The sequence below is a fragment of the Python bivittatus genome, unplaced genomic scaffold, assembly GCF_059951505.1.
Source record: "Python bivittatus isolate LINGU-HERP-01145 unplaced genomic scaffold, Pbiv_v1 ctg000560_np1212, whole genome shotgun sequence".
Taxonomy (NCBI): Eukaryota; Metazoa; Chordata; class Lepidosauria; order Squamata; family Pythonidae; genus Python; species Python bivittatus.
Genome location: NW_028277083.1, coordinates 5,772,236 through 5,788,045, shown reverse-complemented (window position 1 = coordinate 5,788,045; position 15,810 = coordinate 5,772,236). Strand labels below are relative to the sequence as shown.

At 43.0% G+C, this 15,810-nt stretch overlaps 1 protein-coding gene across 8 annotated transcripts in view; it reads left to right on the top strand.

Moving 5' to 3' along the window:
* The window catches only part of TRRAP (transformation/transcription domain associated protein), a 116,263-nt gene that overhangs the window by 83,978 nt on the left and 16,475 nt on the right, over positions 1-15,810 (top strand). For all 8 annotated transcript variants that reach the window (XM_088148048.1, XM_088148054.1, XM_088148051.1 and 5 more), the window contains 6 exons: positions 1,750-1,850; positions 5,739-5,940; positions 6,826-6,990; positions 8,554-8,644; positions 9,858-10,057; positions 12,014-12,275. In XM_088148048.1, the coding sequence (XP_088004174.1) occupies positions 1,750-1,850; positions 5,739-5,940; positions 6,826-6,990; positions 8,554-8,644; positions 9,858-10,057; positions 12,014-12,275 (1,021 nt within the window). The remainder of the gene's footprint in view (positions 1-1,749; positions 1,851-5,738; positions 5,941-6,825; positions 6,991-8,553; positions 8,645-9,857; positions 10,058-12,013; positions 12,276-15,810) is intronic.

Below are 15,810 nucleotides of genomic sequence, written 5' to 3'. Positions count from 1 at the left end.
ACCTCCCATCTGGCTTAACGTGATGTGTAAATGCAGCCAACGGTGTCTCTCCTGGCCCAGTGGAATGGAGGGTTGTATCGGGGTCTAGTTTTCAAGAAGCAGAGAATGGGATTAAGAATTCAGCATACAAGAAGAGAGGGGAAGTTGTGGGGGGGTTAATAAAAATGCAGAAACCATTTCAGCTTAGAGCTAAAATCCATGACAGCAGGGGGAGAGCAAAAAGGGGTGGGCACCTTGAAACTCAGTTTCCAATTAAACAGTCTAAATAACACAAGAGACTGCTCAAGAGAATAAAACAAAAGCCATACGCTGTGATTATTGGTTTGCATTTAAATTATACCCTTAGGGGGGTAGGAATACCAGATCAGACTAATGGTCCTTATAGCTTAATATTGTCAACACGGATTGGCCCAGAATTTCAAGCAGGCTTTTTCCCTGGTCTGCCTGGGGATACCAGAAATCGATCTTGGGAAGCCTTTAATCCCTTAGTCCAGGAGCCCAGTAATGATCCATAATGCCACGCAGATGCCCAGAATCCCATCTTCGACTTGGGTACGATGATTGGTTTTGGAGAGAAACTCCAAAGGCTGCTCCTGTAGCAAAGTTAAAAGCTGTCCTTCCACGCATTGGTTCATATATATAAGGATACTAATGCAAAAAAGGAACATGAATCGTGCTCCATCATCTGGACGAAAGTCTGGTTTAAGACAGCATCTTTAGAAGGACTTCTCCAAGCTCCTTCAGCTTCCATAGGAGGGGATGGTGGCTGGAGAAACAGCCACCAATGGTTTGAGTCCTCTCCATCACCTTGAAAGAACTGCCTGGCACCTCCAGTAGGGTGTCTGTTTGGGCATTTTAAAATATTACCTAAACTGGTTTTACTTGCTTGATAGATGTGTTCAGGTTGCTGCTGCTGATTCTGCCAATTGTGATGCTGGCGTTCAATGATTTCCACTTCCCAAGTGTTGCTGTTTGAGATGCCTTGGAAGGAGGAAAAATACTTCTGAATTAGGGCATGTTCAATTGTCTGCCGGACAGTTAATCTGACTCCAAATTCAGTTTTCCTTCTGTATAATCCTTGCAGAACACATCAACCCTCTGCCTTGAGCGGGGACGATCAGAAAAGTAATCCCCAATATTAAACATGTTACAGTTGCAATCCTGAAGGTATTTTCTAGAGAGTAAAACCACTAAACTCCAAAGGGGTTATGAATAGAGACTTGTTCAAGCGGCAAAAATCTGAATAAAAATCAAATGGTAAAAATCGATTGACTGCTTTGGATTTTATGGCAAGTGTCTGATTTCTCATTTCAAGCAATATTTAGCATGGTTTAAGGCTGTTGACAGCCTTCCCAGGTAAACCAGACAGGAAACAAGACTAGATGAACGAATTCTACTTTATTGTAAGGCTACATTAACAGAATCTTGCAAATCTGAAAGTACAAGTCTCCTGCCCTTCCTATTTACCACCTGAGTAGTTAGGGCGGGTCCTTCCAAAATTTCTTTCTTTGACTGCTATCCTGTTGTGGACTCCTTTCTCTTTTATATCTGATTGTTCCCGAGGTGGCATCTCTTCCCCCCCCCCCGTCTTCCAAGGCCACCCTCACATTCCATCACCATTGTTGAGCATTTGGCTGTATATCAAGGAGTCGTCTACTGTGAAGTCTTGAGTTTTGAAACATTTTCACATGTCTTTATCTAACTGATATACCTCTTGCAAATCTTGCTGTGTCCAAATCTGTCTGATAGGGCCTGGAGGTGATTGAGTCCACCAACCTGAAATATTTTACCAAGGAAATGACTGCCGAGTTCTACGCGTTGAAGGGGATGTTTTTAGCGCAGATTAACAAGTATGTATGTTGGGTAAAATGTTGCAGTAACATCTAAGAATGTGTATAAACAACGCCCAGGGATTCAGAGACAAAGTTTTGTTTTGTTTTCTGAATTCCAAAGACCATGTGTGCAAAGTGAGAGCTTCAGTGTGGGCCATGAAGAATAATAATAATAATTATCAGTTGCACCCTACGCAGTGTGGTAGAAAGATTGATGGGTACTACCCACTTCTTTGTTTAGGTTTTTACATGTATTTCAGAAGTTAAAATTAGATGCGATGGAATGAATTAGCTTTCCCTCTTCATTCTCGATCAGCCTTGACTGAGATGGGTTACAAAAGAGATACCGAGTTAGTGTCTGTCTTTGGTAATTGATATTAGCCCTTTAAACAGTTAAAACTACAAGTAGATCACTATTGGAAATTTGTTTATTTGTTTATTTCTTTATCAAATGTATACAGCTGCCCTTCTCACACACGTTAGTTAACGAGAAGTCGTTACTTTAGGCCAGAGATGCAAAAAAATGCAAAGAGCAACCTAAGATTCCTTCTTTTGACCTCGGGATGTCCGTGGGAGATGGGGTGGAGGTTGTCAGAAAAAGTCAAGATGGTGGCTACGACTGTGTCATTGAAACCTTTTTCCTTTTTTATATGCGTAAATTTGTTTTGTGGTGTCCAACTGCAGTCTCCTTTCTTCTAATTTGAATCCATCCACTTTTTGTTCTGTCCTCTGGAACATTTCTGAACAATTCTGTCCCGTCTTCTACATATCAACTGTTATGGGTGCCCGTCATAGCTTGTGGCCTACGGGGGCAAATGGTGTCATTTTGAAATGTCCCTGGGTTCAGTGAAACTTACAAGGAAATGCACACAGAATTGCAGAAATTAAATGCTGTTCAGCTTTCTGTAATGGGGTGGGACTCACCATCAGGATGCAATCTAGCTTAAGGTGGCTTTCTCTAATGGCACCTCTTTTTTCCCCTTAAAAATGGATTATAAATAATAAGTAATAATTTTTAAAAAAGGGAGGAGGGAGGAGAATGAATGGAGAGGGGACGTATGTAAAAATCTGCTTTGGTGATGTGCATTTGTATCGCCATAAACTCATGCTTATCGGCCTTTCTTCAGAACTGTAACTCTGCTAAAATTATTAAGAATTTTCTGATGGGATTTCTCAGCCTTTCTCTTTAGAACGGTGTTTCTCAACTTTAGCAACTTTAAGACATATGAACTTCAACTCCCAGAATTCCCAGCATGCTGGCTGGGGAATTCTGGGAGTTGAAGTCCACGTATCTTAAAGTTGCCAAGGTTGAGCAACACTGCTTTAGAAGTAGATTTATGTAGAATTAAATGAATGAGCTTGCAGTCATGCCCTATGAGAAGATAAAAACCAGATCTTGGTGGAAGAAGAGAATGTAGGGGAGAAATACCTATTATTCTGATGACATCTCACATCTTGCATCTGACTGTGTGACTCGTGGGGAGTTTAAAATCCACGAAACGTAGAGTGAGCATAGGAAGAACCTGCATGGAGCTAGCAGAGGGTCCACCATGGAAGAGATGGCTTGTCACAAAAGTTGACTATTTTTTAATTTATTTTATTTATTTATCCTATTTGTATAACCGCTCATCTCACATAGTGACTTTGGGCAGTGTGCATAATAAAACAAAATACATAAAAGTAAAATACATAAAACCCAATAAAGCCACAATTTAAATTAAAAATAAAAACAAAGTAAAAAACAAAACCGGCGGCCAGCCGACAGAGAGTGCATCAATTAACTATCATAAACTATCCAACAAGCTCTACTCTACCATGGGATCACCAAGCTCATTGACAAAACCATGTTCTGAGGGCCTCCTGGAAGGCCAACAGGGTTTGGGGCCAGCCTTACCTATCCCAGTGAGATGTTGTTTTCTAAAGATATTCCACCAAATAACACTTGATGATAGAGGCTGGAACTGTGCTTTGCAGCTTGTGAATTTCCAATTTAAGGTTGATTGGTTGGTTGGTTTTAATTAGAAGAACCTTTGAAGAAAGCCAGCTCAACCCTCTGTACACCTATTCCCCTCTCTTCTTTTGGACTCCTTAACATCTTTGTGGAAAGGCAACCTGTCCTTCCTTTTTTCACTTCAAAAACACATCACGGCCAAGCTGCAAGACAGCTCTGGGCCTGCTTTGGTGCTGTCAGGTTTTCAGAACCTCTCCATACTGAACCAGAAGCAGAGTTGAGCCTGTAGGCAGTGCTCTTTGCAGTCCTTTGAGAGGAGGGACTTTAAAAGTGGGGGGAAAAATCCACCTGTTGTCAAACGCGCTGCTTAGCATCACAGTGGCATAGGTTAGGAGCAATCATTGTCCTCTCCTGGGGAAAGAGAGGATTTTAAACCAGGAAAAGGTAACTAATTGAGCAGAAAAGTACAATAACCTCTTTCTTTTTAAGCAACCCCAGGAGCGTGTTCAGAAGTTTCCTCTGCAGAGGAAGTGGGGTTAAATAATTTAGATGACCTGCCTGCTGTCAAGGTTTTGGGCAAGATATAATCTTCAAATGCCAGCTTCACTTTGTCTCTTGTCCAAAAAGAAGCAGGAGAAAAGTACAGGCAGGGAACCAGGGATCTGGTATTTCTATTCCGTATTTTCAAGATGCTTGCTAAAACCTAGATTGAGTTGTGATCCCTGGCTAGCCGTTGGAAGAACTGGGACTGAAAGATCATTTGGAGAGAAGGCCCGGTCAGTTTTGCCAGCCGTGTGGCTCTGGAAGCCGTAGGAGTATAAAGAGTTATCAGAAGCGTTCTTGATAGATAACCCCAGACGGGGGGCGAGAACAGAAGAAGCGTCTCGAAGACAAATCCTGTTGTTAGCCGTCGAAAGGAGAAATATGGCAAGCCATTTATCAGCTGTTTCCCTTCGGTAATAAGTTGTACGGCTTTGCAGAGTCTGGGTTGCTGAAAGCCGTTAGCCAGAAAGGAAAAGACGAAGAAGAAGATGAAGCCGAGTAATACCGAGGCTAATTAGCTGTTTAATAAGCTATTTGACAGATAGGGTTATTTTCCATTTGGCAATGTTTTTCACCCAATTCCATCCGTTTTTTTCTTAAGTGCTGCAGGCGGATAACGGCAGGTTAGGCCGTCCTAAATTAAGTACGATGAGAGTTGTGCAGATGAGATTTTGTAAGGCCAAGAGGCATTCTGAAACTTTTGAAGGTGGGGCCATCCCGGGGCAGGGCAGGGGCAGGCTCCACCAAGTCAGAACAGCAGGCGTGACTGTGCAATCACAGATCACCTCTTTGTGCATTGGTTGTACAGGTAGTCCTTGTTTGGCGACCACAGTTGGGACTGGCAACTTGGTTGCTAAGTAAAACATCACAGTGGATTTTACTTCAGCTTTCCTTTGCTTTGTGGACCTGCGAAGATCGTAAATGCGAGGATTGGTTGCGAAGTTGCTTTTTTATCACCGTTGTAACTGCGAACGGTCGCTGTATGAGGCAGTTGCTAAACGAGGGCTACCAGTATTGCACAGATATAAAAAGGGGCTTCAATTGCCTGGTTGCACCTGCTGTTTTGATGTTGCCTCCCTCCCTTTGGGAATGTCCCCGTTTGAAAGGGTTGCCCATTTTTCTGGATTGGCACATGTTGATTGCCAATGCTGAGATACAAGTAGTGCATATTAGTGCATCTGAGGTTCCAGTAGGGGTAAAGGTGGTAGCTGTGGCCAAGGAGGAAGGTGGAAACATCTACTGCTTCCCTCCTCCTCATTCCCCTTTCTACATTGTGAAATGAACCCATTATTTTTCAGCCTGGAAGATGCTACAATTGTTTGGATTTTTGGACTGTCCAGTTCCATCATTCTCTTCCCTGTGTCGCTGGCATCGTGCACAGCTCATAACTTCCCCTTTCATGTTCTCCCCAGGTCTGAAGAAGCCAACAAAGCTTTCTCGGCAGCTGTGCAGATGCACGATGTGCTAGTGAAGGCCTGGGCCATGTGGGGCGATTATTTGGAAAACATCTTTGTGAAGGAGCGTCAGCTGCACCTCGGGGTGTCGGCACTTACTTGCTACCTACATGCCTGCCGGCACCAGAATGAAAGCAAATCCAGGAAGTATTTAGCAAAGGTGAGTGTCTTCTTTTGGGGGAGAAACAATTTGAAAGACAGATGTGGGCAGTTTCTTTCTCGTGGAGTCCTTGGTGCGCTCTGAGCTTGGTGGTTTGCTTGCAGACGTTTCATTACCAGACTAGGTAACATCATCTGTGCGAGTGAGTAGGTTGGGATACCTAGTCGAGCTGATGATGTTACCTAGTTGGGTAATGAAAGGTCTGCAAGCAAACCACCGATCCATGAGCATGCTGGCTGGGGAATTCTGGAAGTTGAAGTCCACACTTCTTCAAGTGGCCAAGGTTGCGAAACACTGCTTTAGATTATCAGATCCTTCCAAGGATCTAGGATAGTGTCAACCTTGTGAGGTAATCCAGACAGGAAGCGCGCCCAGATGAACTAATTCTACTTTATTGTAAGGTTACAGTAACAGAATCTTGCAAGTCTGAAAGTAAATTTCTCTCCCCTCACCTTTACAGTCCAAAAAACTAGGAAGGGTCCCTTCTGGGACCTTCTCCCCCATTCTTTCTGCAGGTTCAGCTGCCTGTTATGTGACCATTCCCTTGGCTGTGGCTCTTCCCCCATCTCCCAAGGTCATTCCCATATACCATTACAGATAGTTAAAGAGACTGTAATATATGCACTATTCCAAGTAATGCAAGTTTTTGTAACTGAAGAGTTGAGACTCTGTCCATTCATCTGGTGTCCAAGTGTGTGTTCAGATCTTTGGGATGGCACGAAGTGCTCCAATCACTTCTGGCACCATTACAACTTTCTTTTCCCACATTTGCTTGATCTCTATTTGAAGGTCTTTATATTTCCCTATTTTTTCTAGTTGTTCCTCCTCCTCCTCCTCCTCCTCCTCCTCTTCTTCTTCTTCTTCTTATTTTGCGATTTGCTTCAGGTTCTTTGGCTCCTGAGCTTTGATGATGACAAGAATACACTGGCTGATGCCGTGGACAAGTATTGCATCGGAGTCCCACCCATCCAGTGGCTGGCTTGGATCCCACAGCTCTTAACTTGTTTGGTTGGATCAGAAGGAAAACTCCTCTTGAACCTTATTAGTCAGGTATGGAGATGTAGGAAGCGGATGAGCCATGGTTTGACGACTGGTGTTCTTGTATTTGTGGGACGGCATTTTCCGGGGTTCTTGAAGGAAAAAGGGGTTGCTAGAAGGCTTTTACTGTTTTCAAAAGGGTGGTTTTACCTTGACTAGCATTAAAGAAGCCTTTCTGAATTCTATCCAGTTCTCACTTCTTGGGTTGCCAGCTATGTGGGGCTTTTAACCACCACATGATCTCAAAATTCCAGTTGTAATCCATACCCCTATCCCACATGGTGCAGATGATGTAAGGGTTGGCAAGGAAAAACCACTTGCCATAGCTTCTCATATGCTTTGCCTCATAACATCTGATCAAATGTATTCTTTCATTTCATGGACACCAAAGTTTGTACCTCTAAAGACAAAAGTGGCACATGGATGTCAATACACCATCTTACCTTACCTTACTTTACCCCATTTCTCCTCTGCCTCCTTTTCTGGAGGAAAACCACTTGCTAATTGTGCTTTTCCCCTTTTCATTCAGTGGCCATTCTTTACCTTTAGTGCCACAATTTTTGCTGAGTAAGGTTACGCTCTAATGAGCCTGACTAATGCGTAGCACACAATTTATGGCAGCCTTATTTAAAGGCTAAGTATCCTTTTTGGGTTGCTCCCTTCTTTGATTCACATAAATAACATCTTTTTAGCATCCTTGGCAGCCTTGGGTTATGCAGATATCTGGCATATTGAGTAATACAGCAGAACCTTTCTCAGCTTCCTCTTTTAAGCACATCGGGAAATATGGAGAGGAAGCAGAGGGTGTTTAGACCATGCCCTCTGTTTCCATCTGATGTTGACAGTAGACATCCATAGAGGGGGCAACATTTAAATTGATCATACATGCATCTAAATCCCAACTTAGGTAGGCCCAGGATGCTTTTCTGGAATATCTGGGATGCCTTTTGGGGAAAAGATTTGCAATCTGGGTCTGCGTGTGTTTAATTTTGATACCAGACTTAGGTACATTTGGGGTGGGGGGGAATTAGATCAAGAATCATGCTGGCTTTCTGAGTCACATGTCGGGGCAGTTCAGCAAAGAATAAGTGGCACTGGAATAAAGAAGTAGAACCAGGGCAAAGCTAAATTTGATTTAGTTGAGCGTTAGCTATCAATATCATTGCGCCCCAGCTGTTTATAATTACAAAATGCACATTGTGGGGCAGGTGAGGTGGTTCTGGGGAAGGGGAGCATCCGGACTTTGGGGGATTAAAAATGGCTTTAGATTTACATCCCTGGTGGACTCTTTTCTGGTAGGTCCCCCTTCAAAGATTGTGGAGCTGTCTGCAAGGAGAGCAGGAAAATAAGATGCACTTTCCGATTTGTGTAAAACTGTTCTCTCATCATCAAACCCTTTGTTTTAAGATTAACCTACCCTTCCCCCCCATCCCTTTTCTCTCTCCTCTATATAAATCATGATTAATTGATTTCATGGAGACAGAGCTGGACGTAAATCAGCAGGCAAATTGCTGTATCATAATACTTCAGAGGCGGCCGTTGATTTTTAACATGCGCTTCTCTTTCATGAAATAGGTTGGACGCGTCTATCCCCAGGCGGTTTACTTCCCCATCCGAACCCTCTATCTGACATTGAAGATAGAACAACGAGAGCGTTACAAAAGCGGTAAGCTGGGAACATCACAGCGCTGTGTCCTCGGGGGATGGATCTCAGGTCAGGGAGAATTGAGTTACCTTGCCTCCATGGCTGGCAGATGGGCAGATCTTTTGTTAGCCTTCTTTACTAATTAGAGAATGGGATCAGATGGACCTAGTTAAACCCTTAATTGCTGCTTTAATGATATTTTTGATGATGGCTAGAATTTAGCCTTTTTAAAGTTGCGATTGCAGTAAGGATTATTTTCTTAAAGCAGCACGTCTGAGGGATATAAAATCCCCCAGTACTCAATTGTATGGGTTCTCATCGATCCCAGCTCCATTTTCCTTCAATGCAGATTGTCCTGGAGTTAGGAATAAGGTAGATTTGGGGGGCTGGTCGTGAGATTGAATGAATGAGAAGGCTACTCGGATGCCTGTTCTGTCAAGGCCTTGATGGCACTGTGAGTTTTGTGGTCAAATTACAGCACTTTGAGAGGAAATCAACCCAGCTTGAGTCTTCTGCCCAATATTTTCTTGATCAGCCTTACTGAAGTAGAAACAAGGTATTCTCTTAGTGGCCACCTCCCACCTGCCAAATCTCTCAGGTTCTTGAATAACGAATCTGTTAACATTTGCTGCATCTTTATAAGGCAGCAACAGTGTGTTTTTGAGGCTATGCTATACCTATGTAGTCTTAATGATGTTTTCTGGGCATTCTCTTCTCCTGTAGAGGAGTACAGAGGTGGCCTTGAAGAAGACATTCAGTGACCGTTATGTGAATGTCAACTGTCAGCCCCACTATGCAGAGCAGACCAGAAAATCACAGGAAGGCTAAAACCAATTATAACTGAGATTGGCTCCAATAACAGAGTCTTCCAATCTGATTGTGTTGTGCCTCCTCTTCTATTGTTCATTGAATTAGGGAGGTGTCTGCCCGAGCCAAATGTTATCTGGTTGGTGTGGACTTAAACTATAGTTTACCCCTTGCTGCCTTGGGAATGGAGCTTGCATATCTCCATCACGATCATCTTCCTTACTTTCTAAATCAACTTAGGCCAGATAGATAGGCTTGCTGGGGAATTCTGGGAGTTGAAGTCCACATCTATTAAAGTTGCCAAGGTTGAGAAACCCTGCCCTATAATAATAGAGTTCCAATAGTTTATGTTGTATCTGTTTCTCAACTTGGGCTACTTTGAAGGGCTGACACCTCCTCCTTCCCATCTCCCCCCCCCCCCCCCAAGATTCTGGGCAGCAGCAGCCAACTTCGGTTGGAAACCAGTCGCACTCCGCTTCTGACCCTGGGCCGATCCGAGCGACAGCCCCCATGTGGCGATGCAGCCGAATCATGCATATGCAACGGGAATTGCACCCGACGCTCCTTTCGTCTCTGGAAGGGATTGTGGATCAGATGGTCTGGTTCCGAGAAAACTGGCACGAGGAGGTAGACTTTGTTTTAATTTGAGGTGTTTGCTCCTTTGCGTTTTCTCCTGCTTCCCTGAGTAGTGGGATTTTTTTTCCCTTGTGCAGTGGTGTGGTCCACGTTTTTTCAAATGGAGCACTTATGTACGCAGTGCATTAAGCAGAGGAACAGCCTGCCTCCTGAAGTCACGGGTGCTCCATCCCTGGAAATTTTCAAGTAATGGTTGGACAGTATTTCTCTAGGATGGCCTGGAGATTCCTGCCCTGGGGGTGGGGGGGTTGGACTGGAAGGCCACCAAGACCTCTGGCAACCCTAGGATCCTCCGATTCTCTGATTCTGTAGCAGAAGACTCGAAACATTTTTTAGAGTTTTCTGGTGGTAGTACTATTTATGTTATTTATTACTCATAGTTCTGTGCTACTCTATTCCCAACTGGCATATTGCAGAACAGCCACCCTGGAAGACTTTTAATGGGGTCCCCCCAACCAACTTTTTAGACTGAAGAAGCTGCTTGGACAAGTAGCGAAACGTCTCTAACCGAAAAGGAAAGAAGTCCAGTTGCCATGACTCAACCTCCAGACAGTTCCACCTGGATGACTGAGAATCTTCATCAACATATCAGAACAGTGGCAATTAAAGTATATTATAATAAAACCAATCAGCAGAAGTAGACTGTTCCCCAGCACCATTGAGTATGACCTGATATTTATGTATTTGTGGAGACCTTGGTGCTCTCTGAGCTTGGCTGTTTGATTGCAGGAGTTTCATTACCCAACTAGGTAACATCATCAGAGTGAGGGAGTTGTGGGGTTTGCTCCCTGTTTATATATAGTGTTAGTGGAGATGTGGTTTTCTCCTTGGTAGTTTCTTGATTACAGAGCAAACCCCTCACTAGCACTGATGATGTTACCTAGTCAGGTAATGAAATGTCTCAAGCAAACCACCAAGCTCAGAGAGCTCCACAGTTCAACCCTGAGCTACAGATAGTCTCTTCTATTGGAATTTATGTATTTATTTATTAGATTTATCTCCTGCTGTTTTGGTCAGAAGCTCAAGATGATGTACGCAGTTCTTCCTCATCTCATTTTGCCCCACAACAATAACCATATGAAGAAACTTTGGCCAAGAGAGAGTGACTGGCCCAAAGTCCCCCAGAAAGCTGCTGTGGCTGAGAAGAAGCTTGAATATCAGTTTCTGGCACCTTAACCACTACACCATGTTGGTTCTTGGGTTGAAGAGAGTGTCTACCCCAAAGTCATCCAAGGAGCTTCAGCGGCTGAAGGTGGACTAGAACCTGGGTCTCCCTGGTGCCCATTCAGTACCTTCACCACCACACCTCACTAGCTTTCCTGATTTGCATAGTCAGCAAGAACATATGACCTCTTTCTCTCATATACATATAGGAGCTAAATTCACACGTGAAGCTACACTGTGATTTTTGTTGTTTTGGGTAACTTTGCTACAGTTGTCTGGGTTCACGCAGCACTCTAAGCCAAAGTCAAACAGACCACATCCTAGCCAACCCCTTGATTCTTGCAACGTTGTTTCCCATTCTTGTAAGCATTTATACTTCATCCTTCAGGAAAAGATCTCCTTTGAAGCATTTAATATAGCTATTATAGAAGTAAAGAACAATACAGCTGAAGGACAGAATATAGGTTTTATTAATAAATTAGCATATTTCTAAAACTCGTTCGGGAGCAAAACAATATCTTCACAAGGTCAGAGTGATGTGGCTGTAAATGAGAGGGAGCTCTCTTTGACTTGGAAGGTAATCGTTTCCATATCTGGTTGTGTCCCATCTGCAAAGTTATCAGGGTTGGATTCTGGCTACCTGCAGTTCTGCTTTGGTTTCTTGCAATATTGTGTTGTGGGTTTGTTCCATACTTTCAACTCAAAAGACCCTCTTTGTGTTGTCTCTCTCTCTGTGACCCCTCTCCCTCCCCCCACTGGTCCCTCACGTGTTTGTGGCTTTAGGTTCTCCGACAACTTCAACAAGGCCTCGCCAAGTGCTATTCTGTTGCCTTTGAGAAGAGTGGGGCAGTTTCAGATGCCAAAATCACACCCCACACCCTGAATTTTGTCAAGAAGCTGGTCAGCACCTTCGGAGTGGGCCTTGAGAACGTCTCCAATGTCTCCACCATGTTCTCCAGCGCTGCTTCCGAATCACTAGCCAGGAGGGCTCAGGCCACAGCTCAAGATCCTGTCTTTCAGAAACTGAAAGGGCAGTTCACAACAGGCAAGTCATTTCTATACTGACTGGGATTCAGTTTTGGTTTTCCTTGTCAGGATCCCCTCCCCAGTTTTAAATCAACCATGGTTCCCCAAATTTGGAATTTGGAATGTTCATGCTTGCCTTTGAAGTAGGACATTCTCTCTTCTTAGTTTGGGAGGAGGGGGGTGGAAGCAACAGGGCAATTGAAACTGTTGGTTATTAGGTCTTTTCCAATCTCTGTTATAAAAGGGACGACCCATTATAAAAATTCTTTTGTGGGCTTTCAGTCTACCAGACTTAATGCCTTAAGTCCTTTAAAAAACGTGAATAAGAAAATAATCTTCAGGTAGTTCAAATTTATGGTTGAATGGCCCTCTTGAAATGTGATGATAAAATTTGTATGCGTCTATGCCACTCCCCCCCACCAAATTGCATTCGTACAAGCAAATAATTTAAGCTTTTGGTATCAGACAGTTACAGCATTACTTGAGGGTTTTGCATCCAAGCCAAATAATTTAAATCGATTGCTATAATTGGTTATTTAAAAGGGCCACTTGGGAAGCATTGCAATAACATTATTGGTTTTATATTAGCCAGTCTCCTTTTCCATTATTTCAAGATTGGCAGTGAACAAAATTTTGATCTGTGAGGAGCACCTGTGCAAAGCCATTGGAAAAGGAGGCGGGATGTTTACTGTTCTGCTGAAGTGGGAAAGCACAATTGCTCCAAAGGAAGCCCTGTTGGGTTTAATCCAGAGTAAAACCTGCTTCAGGTTGCAACGTGAACTGAGCCCCATTGGTTCTCCTCCCTGTGAAACAAGCAGCAGGACCATTTCATAAATGTTCTCCATTCCCCAATTCTGTGGCATCTAGGAGGCCAACGTAGAATGGTATCTACATGGGTACATGCAAATGTTGCAAGCCAAAACTTTTTCCTTCCCTCTGCCTTGACTTTGCAAGGCCATCAGCTTTCACTTAGAGCCTTCTTTGTGCTTCATTTCAAATATGGTTGCTGTGAAGAGACATTGGAGCGTAGCACCAAAATTTCAGATATTGAAAAGTCTTGGAAAGGTGGATGGATAGGGAGAAGATTGAGGATGGGGAAGCAGACATCTTCAGTGGAACCAGGGATCACGTAATTCTTGCCATCTTGTTGCACATCTCATGCTGGATCTGAAGCTCGGTTCCCACTAATCCACATCCTATAGACCCCCGGTGTGTAGACTCCAAGAAAAATCAATGTTATAGGTTCAGTTGAGATATTTTACTATTCCCACCTCACGTTTAAAAATAATTCTATCCTTAATAGTTGCATGCATTTGGTCATTCTTTATTTTTCACATTTTCAAATGCCGTGGACAAAGTTTGGGCTTGTTTGAGTTGTGCATCTTGGGAAAAAACTGTTCGGAGAGGCAGATTTTCTTCAACTTCTGAAATAGAGGGCTTGAAACAATCAGGATGATGAAAGGATTCTCTCCTTTTTAGAATAATAATAATAATTAAAAACCCCTTTCAAATATCTTTTATAGATTCAGAATATTTTATTTTTCAATTATGATTAGGCCTGTGTAATTAAGATGAAAATAGCCATTTTACTTAGCTCAAGATGACATTGCTTTAATCTGTTAAAAGTTGGGCGTTGAATTAATGTTGAAGGATGGAGGGGAGACGGCTGCAATTAAATTGGTCAATGGGCTTACAGTTTGGAGTTGTGGGATTTAATTCATTTTGCAGAAAATAAAAATTTTGATTGATGTGCAACAAGAATAGCATCAGTGCTGCTGAATTAATGGCAATTTAATCACCATACTATTCCATCGCTGATCAAGATCTTCCGGCTTTATAATCTCTTCGTCGCAGTTGTCGTCCTGTTCTTCTGTGCATTGGATCTTTTCCCAAGCATCCATGTCACAAGTAACAAGCCAAGTTTCGAAGTTAGGATATTTATTTATTTATTTATTTATTCAAATTTATATATACTGCCCATCTCACTGCACAAGTGACTTATTTGTTCTTGGGTGCTGATTCTGAGTGGTTAGGAAATGTATTTAAGCCAAGGATCCTAGCTCTCCTTAAAGCAGAGACCGGTGCTGTGCAGGCTGGCATCTGGGGGAGATTCTTTTGTGGGATGGATGGTGGCAAGATAGAAATTGGGTCTGCCAGCACATTGACCTTTTGGAAGGAACTAAAATCCAGCGTTTTGGGTGGAAGAACTTCCCAGCTCTCAGCTGCTTGTGAAGAGAGCAAACCGTGGATAAGGTTTGGAGGCTAGTTGTGTTCTGTAAGCTTCTTGCTACATTAAGAGCATACTGAGAACTCAGGTAATCATGGCTAAAGAAGACCTTTCAGGGTTTGCTCTTCTTATTCCTTTCCTGTAGCTTCCATACCGAAGTATCATCTCTTTGTGTTGTCTCTCTACTCTCCAGTGGCAATTGTTCTTTTGTGAATCGAAAAGGGAATCACTTTCCAACCATCTCCATGGTCCAGGCAGTGCAACAGCCAGAGCCTACAAGAACAAATACCAGTGCAGGAAAGGTGTTGCATCCATAGGAAAGCTGTGGTCCAAACTAGCATCTTCTATCCTAACCTCCATGGAAGATAGCTCTTAAGCATTGTTAAGGAGTGAGTGTCATCTACATTGGTGAAATAAAATAAAAGGTCATTAAACGTCAAGGTGAAAGGTTCTCAAATTCAGGAGTAGCGCTGAATGGTAGCAGATTGTCTGTTATGGGTGACCTCATTTCATCCCTTGTGGCCTATCTGGATATCCTGTAACCAAACCTCATAGGCCTTCTCCGTTGGTCAACTTACTCTTTAAGCTTGGAGTTGTGATTTATGCTTCCTTTGGCCTTCTCCAACCCAATGTTGTTTCAGATGTTCTGAGCTTCATTTCCCATGTTCCTCAACCAGTTGGGGATGGTTGGATTTAGGCTTCCCTGTTCTATTTCACTGCTGCCCCAAATAATTGGCTTCCCCTTTTACCTCCAGTGAAAGACTCTTAATCCATCTGTCAGTTATTCAGTGTTTCAGAAGAACATTCCGAGCTAAGTCCAAAATGTACTTTCCTTCAACTAGATTGTCATGTTTTTGTTCAATTTGAAGCGCTTAAACCACTGCAGGTAATAAAGGCTTGGGTTGTGTTTCGGATTGATGCCAAAAGAGATTTCATTTCTAACCTCATTAAGCTACCGCCAGAACAGGTGACTGTGGCTCGTGCCACTCACATTGCTGGTAATTCTTTGCCTTTTTGAAAGTCTGGATTTAGTTAGACAAGCTCAGCGTGAAGCCTTTCTGGCATGAACAAAGACAGGTAATTAATTGCGTGCTCTCTTGTCGTCATCATCTGGTCCCACCAAGCAAAACAAGAGCGAGAAAGAAGAAAAAGCGAATCTAAAATAGGTATTTTCGGCAAACTAGAGTGATTCCCATGGTGCAAAGAGTGACTCACTTTTTAAAAAAAAAAATTAAGACTGCTGATTTTTTTTTTTTTTAAACTTCAGCTCTTTGCATAGCATTAGCAAGAATGTTGTACTTCCCCCTTCGGTGGCCTATTTCTGCGC